The sequence below is a fragment of the Cyprinus carpio genome, chromosome B22, assembly GCF_018340385.1.
Source record: "Cyprinus carpio isolate SPL01 chromosome B22, ASM1834038v1, whole genome shotgun sequence".
NCBI classification, from domain to species: domain Eukaryota; kingdom Metazoa; phylum Chordata; class Actinopteri; order Cypriniformes; family Cyprinidae; genus Cyprinus; species Cyprinus carpio.
In genome coordinates, this window is record NC_056618.1 from 6,248,331 (window position 1) to 6,264,091 (window position 15,761).

General features: G+C 35.8%; 1 protein-coding gene and 1 long non-coding RNA gene across 3 annotated transcripts in view; both read left to right on the forward strand.

The window, feature by feature from the left end:
• The first annotated feature begins 2,398 nt into the window (after positions 1 to 2,398).
• The window catches only part of LOC109075626, a 47,591-nt gene continuing 34,228 nt past the window's right edge, over positions 2,399 to 15,761 (forward strand). Inside the window, exons 1-5 of one of the 2 annotated variants that reach the window (XM_042749942.1) lie at positions 2,399 to 2,569; positions 5,193 to 5,516; positions 5,820 to 6,140; positions 6,229 to 6,351; positions 10,008 to 10,313. In XM_042749942.1, the coding sequence (XP_042605876.1) occupies positions 2,488 to 2,569; positions 5,193 to 5,516; positions 5,820 to 6,140; positions 6,229 to 6,351; positions 10,008 to 10,313 (1,156 nt within the window). In that variant the 5' untranslated portion in view covers positions 2,399 to 2,487. The remainder of the gene's footprint in view (positions 2,570 to 5,192; positions 5,517 to 5,819; positions 6,141 to 6,228; positions 6,352 to 10,007; positions 10,314 to 15,761) is intronic. The other variant, XM_042749943.1, reaches the window with a different exon arrangement.
• On the forward strand, positions 10,655 to 11,780 carry LOC122141790. Its single transcript, XR_006158102.1, has 3 exons — positions 10,655 to 10,784; positions 10,875 to 11,187; positions 11,487 to 11,780. It is a non-coding gene; the product is annotated as an uncharacterized LOC122141790 (long non-coding RNA).

Here is a 15,761-nt window from a genome sequence, read left to right on the forward strand (position 1 = left end):
GGCAGGTGCCAAATCCTGCTGGAAAATGAAATCAGCATCTTCAAAAAGCTGGTCAGCCGAAGGAAACATGAAGTGCTCCAATATTTCTTGGTAAACGGTTTCAAAAAACACAATGGGCCAACACAAGCAGATGACATTGCATCCCAAATCATCACAGACTGTGGAAACTTTAACACTGGACTTCAAGCGACTTGGGCTATGAGCTTCTCCACCCTTCCTCCAGACTCTAGGACCTTGGTTTCCAAATGAAATACAAAACTTGCTCTCATCTGAAAAGAGGACTTTGGACCATTGGGCAACAGTCCAGTTCTTCTTCTCCTTAACCCAGGTAAGACGCCTCTGACATTGTCTGTGGTTCAGCAAATTCCTCGACACATCTGTGCGTGGTGGCTCTTGATGCCTTGACCCCAGCCTCAGTCCATTCCTTGTGAAGTTCACTCCAAATTCTTGAATCGATTTTGCTTGACAATCCTCATAAGGCTGCAGTTCTCTCTTGGTTGGTTGTGCATCTTTTTCTTCCACACTTTTTTCCTTCCACTCAACTTTCTGTTAACATGCTTTGGATACAGCACTCTGTGAACAGCCAGCTTCTTTGGCAATGAATGTTTGTGGCTTCCCCTCCTTGTGAAAGGGTGTCAATGATTGTCTTTGGACAACTGTCAGATCAGCAGTCTTCCCCATGATTGTGTAGCCTAGTGAACCAAACTGAGAGACTAATTTGAAGGCTCAGGAAACCTTTGCAAGTGTTTTGAGTTGATTAGCTGATTGGCATGTCACCATATTCTAATTTGTGGGTTTTTGTTAAATGTGAGCCAAAATCATTACAATTAAAAGAACCAAAGACTTAAACTACTTCAGTCTGTGTGCATTGAATTTATTTATGGAAAAGTCGTGGAAAAGGTCATTTATTTCAGTAATTCAACTCAAATTGTGAAACTTGTGTATTAAATAAATTCAATGCACACAGACTGAAGTAGTTTAAGTCTTTGGTTCTTTTAATTGTAATGATAAAATAATAATCATAAAATATATATATATATATATATATATATATATATATATATATATATATATATATATATATATATATATATATATATATTTTTTTTTTTGCGCCATTAATGGCTATTAGTGCTGTCAATCAAATTATCGCTATTAATCGCATTCAAACTAAAAGTTTTTGTTTACATAATGTGTGTATTGTGTGTATTTATTATGTATATAAATACAAACATTTATTTATATTATATGTAAATATATTTAATATAAAAACAACATTTTTCTTAAGTATATACATGCATGTGTGTGTATTTTTATATACATAATAAATATACACATAACACATATATTATATTTTTGTTATGGACAATTTATTGTTTTCATTTTACTGTCATCATCACAGAAATCTAATTTTAGTGCAACATTTGCATGTAAAAAATAAAATAAAAAAAAAACACCCAGGGCCAACAGTGGGTTGCCCACAGAAAATCCCCATAGGGCCACAAATGACCAAACTGCTTGTGGCCCCCCATGGGCTATTCCACAGGGGGCCCCAAGTGGGTTTCATGTGAAAACCACATGAAACCCACATAGGGCCCACAATGGGCAAAACTGCTGTGGGCCCCGCATGGGCTAACCTACATGGGGCCAACGTGGGTTTAGTGTGGGTTTGCTCAGCATGTTTGCTGGGTATTAATCATCTTACCATTTTGTTACTGCTCATGAAAACAATAGCCCTTATTGTTGTCAAATATCTCTATTCATTTATATATATATATATGTATATATATATATATATATATATATATATATATATATATATGTGTATATATATTTAAAGAAGACGACTTATATTGGTCTACGTTTAATGTCAAATATAGAAATATTGGATTTGCCTTTCCAACTTAGTCTCATAACGACATATTGATCAAAATAGGAGTAGAATTCAGACCGGTACTAATATGTTTATTATAACTAAGTCAAGTAATGGGTAAAACTTCTACTGAAGCCCTATTTGTTTTGTTCATTTTTATTCATATAAATTAACTGATCATAAAAGGGTATACTCTAATAGTCTTATATTGATTTTATGTTTAAAGCTTAAAGTAAAACAAGTATTTCTGAGTCTGTGGAACATATGAATTCAATGGCAAATAGGATCCTCTGCCCTTATGTGTAGGTACAGTGACAGAAACTACAAGCAAGAACAGAGTTTAGATACCATATTTTAGGATTTTTGGATATTCTAATCACTGTTATTGAAAAAAGGTATATAAAAAAAAAAAAAAAAAAAAAAAAGTGTGTATTTAAAGAGTAAAACTACATTTGTGCGTAACTTAAACTCATGAACGAACATTGGCTGCTTTATGATGTCATTACCTGCATATCTTGCTCTACATTTCATTAAAGGGTGGCACCACCCATGACGGCGGTTCTCCGTGCGCGTCTCCGCTGCGACGGTAGGCTACTCTACTGATCGATCGAGTCATGGTTGTGAGCTTGACAATCATACAGCACAGCAATATGAAGAAACTATTATTACTCTTTTCCTTCGCATTATTTTTGGACTGTAAGTACTGCAGGCTCGGTTCTTCATACTTTCAGTTTCAGTTATCTCATGCATGAGCGGAAGAAAGGTATTTCGGTCTCAATCACTAACATTGGCGTGCAATAGCCTACTAGCGTGATAATAAGCGTAGGCGATGTCCTTTCACAAAATCTCGCATTTTCAACAGACATTTACAAAATCAGTGTTTTTCTGTGTTATAACTTGGGGTGTGGGACTATAGGCCTAACTATGTTGCTACGTAAAAAAAGTAATAGGCTACTAGCGTACGACTAGTTTTAGGCGATGTGCTTTTGACGTCCTTTCAATTTCACGTTACGTAATTTCGCCATCAGACGTGCAGCCAAATCAGCCATTACAGAAATCTTATTGGAGACAATAAACTTTTGATAAACTCATTTTGAAAACTTCAAAGACAATCACGAATATATATATATAGGTCCTTCTCAAAAAATTAGCATATTGTGATAAAAGTTCATTATTTTCCATAATGTAATGATAAAATTAAACTTTCATATATTTTAGATTCATTGCACACCAACTGAAATATTTCAGGTCTTTTATTGTTTTAATACTGATGATTTTGGCATACAGCTCATGAAAACCCAAAATTCCTATCTCAAAAAATTAGCATATTTCATCCGACCAATAAAGAAAAAGTGTTTTTTAATACAAAAAGTCAATACAAATGAATACAACCTATGTTCAGTTATTCATCCACTCAACTCAAATACTTGGTCAGGGAATCCTTTTTGCAGAAATGACTGCTTCCAATGCGGCGTGGCATGGAGGCAATCAGCCTGTGGCACTGCTGAGGTGTTATGGAGGCCCAGGATGCCGATAGTGGCCTTAAGCTCATCCAGAGTGTTGGGTCTTCATGTCTCTCAACTTTCTCTTCACAATATCCCACAGATTCTCTATGGGGTTCAGGTCAGGAGAGTTGGCAGGCCAATTGAGCACAGTAATACCATGGTCAGTAAAACCATTTACCAGTGGTTTTGGCACTGTGAGCAGTTGCCAGGTCGTGCTTGAAAACTAAATCTTTATCTCCATAAAGCTTTTCAGCAGATGGAAGGCATGAAGTGCTCCAAAATCTCCTGATAGCTAGCTGCATTGACCTGCCCATGATAAAACACAGTGGACCAACACCAGCACATGCTGATACCATTCCTGATAGCTAGCTGCATTGACCCTGCTGACATGGCACCCCATGGGTGACCATCACTGACTGTGGGTACTTGACACTGGACTTCAGGCATTTTGGCATTTCCTTCTCCCCAGTCTTCCTCCAGACTCTGGCACCTTGATTTCCGAATGACATGCAAAAATTTGCTTCATCCGAGAAAAAGTACTTTGGACCACTGAACAACAGTCCAGTGCTGCTTCTCTGTAGCCCAGGTCGAAGCGCTTCTGCAGCTGTTTCTGGTTCAAAAGCACACGCCTGTGCCCGGTGGCTCTGGATGTTTCTACTCCAGACTCAGTCCACTGCTTCCGCAGGTCTCCCCTGGGCTGGGAATCGGGTCCTTCTCCACAATCCCTCAGGGTCCGCCACCTCTTCTGCCGTTGTGCAGCTGTTTTTTGCCACACTTTTTCCTTCCTACAGACTTCCCACTGAGGTGCCTTGATACAGCACTCTGGGAACAGCCTATTCGTTCAGAAATTTCTTTCTGTGTCTTACCCTCTAAGCTTGAGGGTGTCAATGATGGCCTTCTGGACAGCAGTCAGGTCGGCAGTCTTACCCATGATTGTGGGTTTGAGTAATGAACCAGGCTGGGAGTTTTTAAAAGCCTCAGGAATCTTTTGCAGGTGTTTAGAGTTAATTAGTTGATTCAGATGATTAGGTTAATAGCTCGTTTAGAGAACCTTTTTCATGATATGCTAATTTTTTGAGATAGGAATTTTGGGTTTTCATGAGCTGTATGCCAAAATCATCAGTATTAAACAATAAAAGACCTGAAATATTTCAGTTGGTGTGCAATGAATCTAAAATATATGAAAGTTTAATTTTATCATTACATTATGGAAAATAAAGCTAAGAAATAGGATATTTTAAATGGAAAATAATGAACTTTTATCACAATATGCTAATTTTTTGAGAAGGACCTGTATATATAAACAGTTCCGTAAAAACAAGTACACAAGAAATAGGATATTTTAAAAAATACTACTAAAATGGTAACGTTTTGTTATGCTTATAGATTAAATAGCCAACTGAATAAGCAAGCGTGGACAAAATCCACAAATGACAACATTATGATTACCTTAATTCTATAGCCCAGTATTCTATACCCTTACTAATATTAACCATGCTTTTACTACATATAGGCTAATAATAATAATAATAATAATAATCATGGTTAAAACCATAATGTAGGCAAAATTTAACCATGTTTTTATAGTAAAACTGTGGTTATACAAATGTAAACAATATGCCAAAATCCAATGGTTACTACACTTTAACTATAATAAAACCATGGTTAATTTTCCTAAGGGTAATATTTAGTGGGCTGTATTATTAAAATAATGTACATAATCCTTACGATTTTATATATCAACTTCAGCGCTAATGTTTTGTTTGTAGTTTTCTAATATTTGAAAATTTTAAGATACTGTTTCTGTTTTTCAGGTGTGTACAGCAAGACAGAAAAAGTGTCTGTGAAGGAGGGAGATTCTCTCACTCTACACACTGATGTCACTGAAATACAGAGAATATTTTTCTTGATGTGGATGTATGAATCTCAAAACAATATTATTGCAAAAATTGATGGGAAAACTCAGACAGTCTCATTATATGATGTTGATGATGGGAGGTTTGAAGACAGACTGCAGCTGGACAATAAGACTGGATCTCTGAGCATCAGTGACATCAGAACCAAACACTCTGGAGATTATCATCTAAAGATCATCAGCGACGAGACCTTCCTCAAGACATTCAGTGTTACTGTCCATGGTGAGAAGCTCAGATACATCTAATGTCATAATTTTATAGATTTATATCCATATGATTAATGATAATTATTATATAGACTTAAGTGTTTTATGAGTAAATTTACACAATCTGCAACTGGCTATTACATTAATATTACAGTATTAAAATATGTACTTTTATTATTAAGATTATATTATTTTTTTATTATTTTTTATTATTTATTTATTTATTTATTTATTTATTTATTTATTTATTTATATTATTTTTTCTATCTCAAAATGCACAGTAGGCTACATCTGATAATGGATCTTGTTTGTTTTCCAGATGTGATTTTTGCCGGCTTAGAAAACAAGAAAGAAGGAGATTCTGTTACTCTACACACTGGTGTTACTGATTCACAGAAACATGATCTAATACAATGGACATTTGGACCTACAAATCCAGACAGTCTTGTAGCTGAAATGAACATTAAGATTCATGAGATCACACTGAATTCAGATGATATATACAGAGGGAGATTTCATCTGGAAAATCAGACAGGATCTCTCACCATCAGAGATATCAGAACCTCAGACGCTGGAGTTTATCAACTACAGATCTCCAACAGTAAAGAAACACTCTACAAGAGATTCAATGTTTTTGTCGGTACGTAGTTCATGTCAAATCACATTAAAATAGTGTACTTTAGATGTTCCCTCATAATGAAATGGTTTGTGTGTTTGTCTCTCTTCAGCTGTTCCAGATCCGGGTCTGTCTGCTGGTTATATTGTGCTCATTTGTCTTTGTGTCCTTCTGTTTGTGGCTGCAGCTTTGGGTGTAATGTGCTACATGTTAAAATACTCTAAAATCCGGAAAGGTGAGTGTTATCTACAGCGAATATCAGGGGTCAAAGCAAAAAAAAAAATCCTAAGCCTGAACTTTTTTCTGACAACAACGGGCAGCACATGCAAAGCATGCAATGACTGTGTCAACATTAACGTTCAAAATTATACCATTCCAAACTCAAACCTATCTTCAGAATGAACTAAAGAATGAGAGCTATATAATAAACTTGGAAAATGATGTGCTATATCACTGCTTATCGACACGTACAAATTCAGAATAAAAACAGAATGCAATGATGTGGAAGTTTCAAATTTCAATATTTTATTCAGAATACAACATAGATTACATATCAAATGTTTAAACTGAGAAAATGTATAATTTTAAGGGAAAATAAGTTGATTTTAAATTTCATGGCATCAACACATCTCAAAAAAAAGTTGGGATAAGGCCATGTTTACCACTGTGTGGCATCCCCTCTTCTTTTTATAACAGTCTGCAAACGTCTGGGGGACTGAGGAGACAAGTTGCTCAAGTTTAGAATAGGAATGTTGTCCCATTCTTGTCTAATACAGGCTTCTAGTTGCTCAACTGTCTTAGGTCTCTTTGTTGCATCTTCCCTCTTTATGATGCTTCAAATGTTTTCTATGGGTGAAAGATCTGGACTGCAGGCTGGCCATTTCAGTACCAGGATCCTTCTTCTACGCAGCCATGATATTGTAATTGGCAGTATGTGGTCTGGCATTGTCATGTTGGAAAATGCAAGGTCTTCCCTGAAAGAGACGACGCCTGGATGGGAGCATATGTTGTTCTAGAACTTGGATATACCTTTCAGCATTGATGGTGCCTTTCCAGATGTGTAAGCTGCCCATGCCACACGCACTCATGCAACCCCATACCATCAGAGATGCAGAACTGAGCGCTGATAACAACTTGGGTTGTCCTTGTCCTCTTTAGTCCGATGACATGGCGCCCCAGTTTTCCAAAAAAGAACTTCAAATTTTGATTCGCCTGACCACAGAACAGTTTTCCACTTTGCCACAGTCCATTTTAAATGAGCCTTGGCCCAGAGAAAACACTCCGCGCTTCTGGATCATGTTTAGATATGGCTTCTTTTTTTGACCTATAGAGTTTTAGCTGGGCAACGGCTAATGGCACGGTGGATTGTGTTCACCGACAATGTTTTCTGGAAGTATTCCTGAGCCCATGTTGTGATTTCCATTACAGTAGCATTCCTGTATGTGATGCAGTGCCGCCTAAGGGCCCGAAGATCACAGGCATCCAGTATGGTTTTCCAGCCTTGACCCTTACGCGACAGAGATTGTTCTATCAAAACCAAGAAATTACATGATTGTTTTAAACAACACTGTTAGAAAATACATTAGGGCCTGCAGCTAATATGCCTGATTATACAACTATACAGCATGATTTAACAAACTTAAGTACATTATGTATTAAAACAAATACCTGCAGAGGTCGCCAACAGCCTGGTGACATTTAACTTTACAGCGTGATTAAACGATGTTTAAATCCATTAAATTTTAATACTTAGCCACAGGCAGAAACTTTTCATTTGAATTCGCGATGTACAATACATGGCATATTTAGACATAGGTTGATGTATTTTCCTGTGTTGGCAAAGGGTTATAAATGATTTGCGTTACAAATCTAGTGAGTTAATGCCAACCTGTCCTCCAACTAATACGCTCGTATAGGTCGTTTGTCCAAATCCCTGAAATACGACCCATCAGAGCGTATACTACAATTGCGCGCCTCTATCGGCAAAAAGGTCGTGGTTCATATTAATGTTTTGTACTCTCTTTATTTGCAACGCGGATTTGGCGCTGCGGTAGCTCAGTTGGTAGATTATTATGCTATACCTGATATGCAATCATGCTATCATGGGTTCGATCCCAGAGAATGGACATGCACGTGAAAATGTATATGCTCAAAAAAAATCATAATTTAGCATGATTTCTGTGGAGGGTTAGGTTTAGGGGTGGGGTTAGGTGTGGTCATTCGAACGTAATAAGCCTCCTAGTAAAATATGTACAAATTACTGTGAGATCGGTGTAAAAAAGTCCACACATTGCATTTAAATAAACGCGCGCTTTGATTGGTAATGACGCTATATCGCCATTTCATGATCTACAGACGAACGCCGATACTGTCATTATTTTTAATACCGCTTAGAGGCCGCTTAACGCTAAAAACGAAAAAATAGGTCGTAATAGCAGTAAAGCTTTTGCACAAACGACCTATATGGTCGTTTTTTGTTGGAGGACAGGCTCGTTAATGCACACTGTTTTCCCAGAGGAACGTTTAGCAATTCAAATTCACAGCATATACAGAGGAAGAGTTTAGCCCCTGTCACACATACAGTCTTTACTGGTAAATTACTGGTAAGTTACCATTGAGAGATCATGTGTGAACAGAACCTTTTCAAAAATCCCGTTAAATTTGTTCTGGCAATCATATGGTTCTTATGGAGATGTCATGATTACTCTGAGCTGTTTACAAAGTTCCGCTGCTTTATACTTCACTTTTCTATGTAAATATGTGCTAGATCAGGTTTCCTCAAATCTTGCCCTGGAGGTTCAATGTGCTGCACAGTTTAGCTTTAACCCTGATTAAAGTCACCGCCTGTGATTTTTGAATGATCCCAAAGACATTGATTGGCATTGCATGCTCAGGTGTGTTTGATTAGGGTTAGAGCTAAACTCTGCTGGAAAGTGGATCTCGAGGTCCAGATTTGAGGATCCCTGCGCTAGACATCTTTGGCCCTGTCCCAAATGGCGCACTTCATGTGGACTTTCGGTCTCATGGACTTAAATTGCACATGCTCGCCGAGTCTACGAAGCTCCACGAGTCCGCACTATTCAGCCTTTAACGCTCTGAAGTGTGGTCAGCAGCCTTTGTACCCTTGAAGCGTCTTCCCGCCGGCCCGCATAGATGCAGGCTCAAGACATCTTTAGGGTGCTTTCACACCTGCCTCATTTAGTTCGCTGAATCGCATCGTACCAGAGTTCGCTTTCCCTTTGCGCGGGTTCATTTGGGCAGGTGTGAAAAGCAGCAATCGCGACTGGTGCGCACTAAAGGCGGACCTAAATGCTGCATCAGACGAATGAAGCCGCATCGAGACCCGCTTGAAGAGGTGGTCTCGCACGCTTTCTCAAACGAACTCTGGAGCGGTACGCTTTGTGGTGAGAACGTGATCCAACCTCAAACAGACCCAACTGCAAAAAAAACAGATCATTTTTTGGACTAAAACCAGTTGCCGTGAAGCCAGCTGCGCTGTGCATTATGGAATGAGGAAGTGTTTGTTGACAGTTTGCACTTTAGCATGGCAGCTCGTGGATTAATGCCAACAATTTAGCAGAAGAAAAACTACTTGTTTTATCAAACAAACATTTAATTAATCCTTCTCTTACTTAATAAAGAAAAAATAAAGGAAGTTGTAACACCCTAGAAATGCATTTAAAAAGTGACTTAAAAACCAATCAGATCACTGTTCAGTAAATTTAATCAAACTCCAAACTAAATCACTTATGAATCAAATCTACTGTTTCTAATGGGACTCAATTTACGGTAGTTTATTATTTCACCAAAAAATGTATTTTTGAATAGTTGAACAATGAAACATCTTTTAAAATATTTAATATCTTCTCCATTCATTTGATGTTGAGACAGAAAAGAAGAACGTGTCAGTGAAGGAGGGAAATTCTGTCACACTAAAAACCGGTGCAGTCGAAATCCAAAGAGACGATGAAGTGCTCTGGATGTTTGGACCTCAAGAAATGGCTATTGCACAAATCTACAAAAAGGCAGGTAACATCTCATACGCTGATGATGAGCGATTCAGAGACAAGCTACAGCTGGACCATCAGACTGGAGATCTGACCATCAGCGACATCAGGATCCCAATCTCTGGAGATTATCAGATGAAGATCACTGGCAGCAAAGCAAAAAATAAGAGATTCAAAGTTATTGTACGAGGTGCACAACTCAAGCACTTCAAAATGTCCTACAGTATTGTCTGTCAATATGTTACTTTATTAGTTTTTTAACTTCATTGGGCTCCTTAGTGGGTTTTGAGTTGTTTACCTCCACATTCACGTCAACATGTTTTATGTGTTTCTGTTTCTTTATGAAATGAAGAGGACACACGGAAATTCACAGAAGGAGAATCTGTCCATCTGCAGACCGGTATACAGAAAGATGATCTGATACTGTGGAAGTTTGAACCTAAAAATGCCCTTATCGCCAAAATCGATGGACAGAGCAATGAGAGCAATGTCTACGATGATGATGACGGATTCAGAGACAGATTGGAGACAGATTGAGCTGGACAATCAAACGGAGATCTCACCATCACAAACACCAAAAGCACAGACTCTGGAGTTTACGATCTGCAGATCAAGAGCAGAAATAAAGACTTATACAAGAAATTCAATGTTCTTGTTTGGCGTGAGTAGCTCGAAAATAATAAAAATATCGATAACTGAGTTCATGTTCACACTCACAAATTTCTTCTACATGTTTCTCTTGCTTTGGCAGTGAACACGCTGAAATATACAGTGGGAGATTCTGTCACTCTACAAACTGGTGTTACTGCACTGAATGAAGATGACCGGATACTGTGGAAGTTTAGCGATAAAGATATTTTTATAGCTGAACTCAACCGAGCCACCAATCAGACCAAATTATACAAAGGTCCTGATGGCAGATTCAGAGACAGACTGCAGTTAAACCAGCAAACTGGAGATCTGACCATCAGGAACATCAGCAGAGTTCATTCAGATGTTTATACACTTCAAATTACCAGCGGCAAAAAGAGCACATGCAAAGAGATTCATGGTTATTGCTCATGGTGAGTAAACTCAATCGTGGTTTATGATGTTTTAATGATTTAGCTTATAATTAAAGCTGCAAAAAGATAAAGATGCAAACAACTCGAGAAGACAGAAACAAATTATATTATGTTAGTCAAATTTTCATTGGTGCCCAGAAATTAGGGGCATTTTAAAATGTGTACAGCTCCAACACAGTTCTTTCTTATGTGCAAAACAAAAATCCACCATCTTGCCCTCTAATTAATCAGATGGGAGTTAATTTTGTTATAACATTCATGTTTTTACTCTTCTGTGTGGTGATGGGATAAAATTAAAGAAAAGACTGTGTCCGGGATGGAGGGAGATTCAGTCAAGCTACAGAACGATACTGAAATACAAAAAGATGATCTGGTACTGTGGATGTTTGGACCTGAAGACAGTCTCATCGCTAGAGGTGAAATATATAAAGCAATTTTCAGTACAAGTTTCAGTACAAGTTTCTCCACTGAAGGGAAATTCAGAGACAGACTGAACCTGGATCATCAGACTGGATCTCTGACAATCACAAACAGCACAACTGAACACTCTGGAGTTTATAAACTATTGATCATCAGCAGCCGAGAGACCAAATACAAGATAAAAATAAGGTGAGTAACATGGTGATCTTATTTAGTGTGTCTTTATTTAGAAATCACAATAAACCACATTAATAAAAATAAAATAAAAATAATTACATTTTAAAATATTCAATTGGGATTTAATTTCTAATTCCAGAATAATTTTATTTTTTAAATGCCATTATCTTTGCACATAAATATCATCTTTTGTGTTTTCTTTGTTTTGTTTCAGGGAGTGAAAGAAGTCCAGATGGGGGGCCTGAGCAGGAGGGGATCCCCTTAATGCAAATAACAACACCATAACAATAATAGTAACTGTGAATTCAGACAGTATTGCACATTTTTATATGATATTACATACCCAATGAGAGTGATTGTTTTGAGAGTGATTGCTATTTAACTTTGGTGCTTGTGGAAAAAAAGGTGACATATATAACAGTATTTGGTTCAACGAATTTACTTTACTACATCAGTTTGTTAGTAAATTAACTTTATACCGTTGTATACGGAAGTACTGTGTTGTTATTTGTTACTGTATGTCCTTTATAAGAGAACAATATATTTATTATTGGCTGAATGAGCTTGCTTATTTTTTTCCTGACTGTTCTGTTTAAATCATATTGGTTTTGGAAGTCCACTATTATTGTATTGTGCCTTGCAATAATTGTGTTTGATTGTTGCATTCTCATCTGTAAGTTATTTGGTTAAAACCTGCTCAGTAAATAAATGGTCACATACAGATAACCTGCTGCTGGTATTAGTATCTGATCATGTCTGTCCTCTAGTGGACAAACACTGATTTTACTCAAAAGCTGTTCGCAAGTAATGCATAACAGATTTTAATGTAGTCATGATCACCACTGCACTACATTTCCCACAATCCCTCCTGACTCTTATCTGTATGTCCTCCATTATATGTTATAAAGATCAAACTAATAGCCATATGGAATATAAACTGAAGAACAAACTAATGTTCACATTTATTTTTATGACAAAGAGCATGATTGTAATCAGGGTTTTTTTTTTTTTTTTACTTATTTCACACTCAGTTTCTTTCTAGAACTGATTAACAGTGTGTTTTCAAGCAGAAACACCCGCAGCCATAATGAGATTAATGTTTCTAACATTGTAAAATATATTTTAAGGTTACTTGTACTTTCTCTGAACATTTAATTTGCTAATACAATTCTAAATTTATACATACATTACAAAAGAAATAATAAAATTAATTAATTGATTGAAATCTTTTTAAAGATTATTTTACTCTGAAGTATCTCTAAGAGATGATGCATTGCAATAGTTTGTCCTTTAATACCAAATATCATCTGTTTTTTTTGTTTGTTTGTTTTTTTTTTAGAATCATACAGGCATCATAGAAGATTGTGAAGATACAGTATTTCACTGAAACTTGATCGCATCATCTTCATTTTGTGTTTCTATTTTGTGTGTTTATTCTCGTTCAGTGTCAGTCATCATGTATTAATGTATTAAGCAACTGTTGCTAGAGCACTGTCATTTTTACTACAGCTTCCCATGTCAATAAAAATAAAACACGTCTTGCATTTTTAATAATAGAAGCTACAAGTTATTATAATACCAGACAGGGAGAGCAGTAAAACAATAAAAAAATTAATAAAAACAGATTTAAGGTTATTCATAACACCATAAAGGTACTATAGGCCTATAGCACTTTCAAAACATGGTTTTATGGCACCCTATTTTTTAAAAAGGGTTCTGCTGTAATCCAAAAGGAAAGACAACATTTTGAGTTTTGTCCCCAAGAAAACCGTTAATTGAAAAATGGCTTAATGCATTAACACAGTTAAAAATAAATAAATGCTAAATTAAAGATTCATTCATAATGTAAGCAACGGACCATGAGTAAAATATTTAATTATGCAATGTTTTAATAATTAATTTAGTAGTTTAGAAATTATAATATTCTAGGCTATATATTATACTGGAATGCATAAATACACACATTCCATTTTTTTTATGATCTCTCCAAAGTTGGCCTCATTTTACAAATATTTTATATTCTCATTAATAAAACACAAACACATCATATAATTAACTCTAGTGTCACAGTGTGATCTCAAATAACACACAATTATCCATAAGCAAGCATTCAGTAGCAAAGGTGATGCCAGACCACTCAGAATCTCAGGATAGGATAAACAGGAGCACAGGTGACTGCTTAAAAAATTCATCCTAGCACTGGAGAGAGAGCTGAAAGAATCACAGGCAGGCCTTTATGCTGCTTACACAGTGTAGTTCAGTATAGAAGCTATAGTAACAGTACTTTATATAAGGGACATTTCACTACTCAGTCTCCAGTAAACAGTATGACATGTTGTACAAACTCAAACTTATGACTGTCAAATTTAGCCATTTTTTCCTTTTCTTTTTTTTTTTTACACAAGTTTTTGCAGAACTGAGCTGCCAAATAATTCCTGAATCAAAATAAGAGGTTTTTGTTACAGTGTTCTGAACTGATCTCACTAGTGTTCACTTGGCAGGGATGTTGTCTGTGTGTTTGTACTATAGGTTTTGTCATCTGAGGCCAAAGTTTGATATTGATAGATGTAAGGGTTTTTGACTGGAGTATTTGATTTTGACATTGCTTGTAACGAGAATGTGTTTATAGTTGTGAGAAAGTGGTGAATTGTTTCATTAATTGTGTGTTAGTAATCAAGAAAAACTAAGACAGCATTTAAGAAAATATAAACAATTGGAAAATCTATGGGAGAATCAATGTAGAGTGATTATATAAAACTATACTGTCAGTACATCATTAAATGAAATTGTTATATACATTAATTTCTGTTCAAAAGTAAGTGTGGAAATTGATTTTTAAAAATAAGCTTTAAATATGCCTATTCCTTATCCTGTGGCTCTCTTTGGTGGAATATCACAGCTTTTAGCCTCAGGTTATGTTATCACATAAACTGCATACATAATTGAGTTTTTTTTTTTTCTTTGAGCACTCATTATAATTAACTTTTCGAGCTATATTACCAAAAAATCAATTGAAAATCATGTAAACCTATTCAGTGACTAACATGGAGCATCCAAATATATTCATTTACAGTTTAAATAAAATAATACAACACGTCTTTAAGAAAAAAAAAATCACTGTACAGTAGACCTCATTTCTGAAAACTAGATAATTGTATGATCAGCAGATGTCTATTATTTCAGAGTTCAGGTTTTTTTTTCATGCCATACAGCTGCTTATTACAAGAGCAGTAGGCTATTCTACATGTTCATATTAATAGCCTTTATATTGATAATTCATAAATGTTTAGACATAGGCCTATTTGAAAATGTTTTGAAACTGGTCTACCCAGTTTGACACATTTTCATTTTCAAATGTTATGTCTATTAAAATAAGTCTGTAACTATATAGTAACCTACTGTTCATGTGTTGATATCTTATGAAGCCTTATAATCGTTGGTTGGTATAATGATACCAATAATATAATGGTTTATTAGGATAGGACAATATTTGGCCGAGATATAACTATTTAAAAAACTGGAATCTGAGGGTGCAAACAAATCAAAATATTGAGAAAATCACCTTTAAAGTTGTCCAAATTAAGTTCTTAGCAATGCATATTACTAATCAAAAATTAATTGTTGATATATTTACGGTAGGAAATTTACTAAATATCTTCATGGGACATGTTCTTTATTTAATATCCTAATGATTTTTTTCTAATAGTTTTGACCTATACAATGTATTTTTTGGCTATTGCTACAAATATATCGGTGCCACTTATGACTGGTTTTGTGGTCCAGGGTCACATTTATACTCTGGAAAAGTGCAAATACTCTGGACAAATGTAGCCTAAGACAATGAGATGAACATCAGCATCCCATGAGTCATGACAAAAACAAACATTTTACAGATATATTTGATACATTTCAGAATTGAAGTTTTAAAACCTTTCTTTTTACACTCAACACATTTGTCAGCATTTAAAATGGCAATA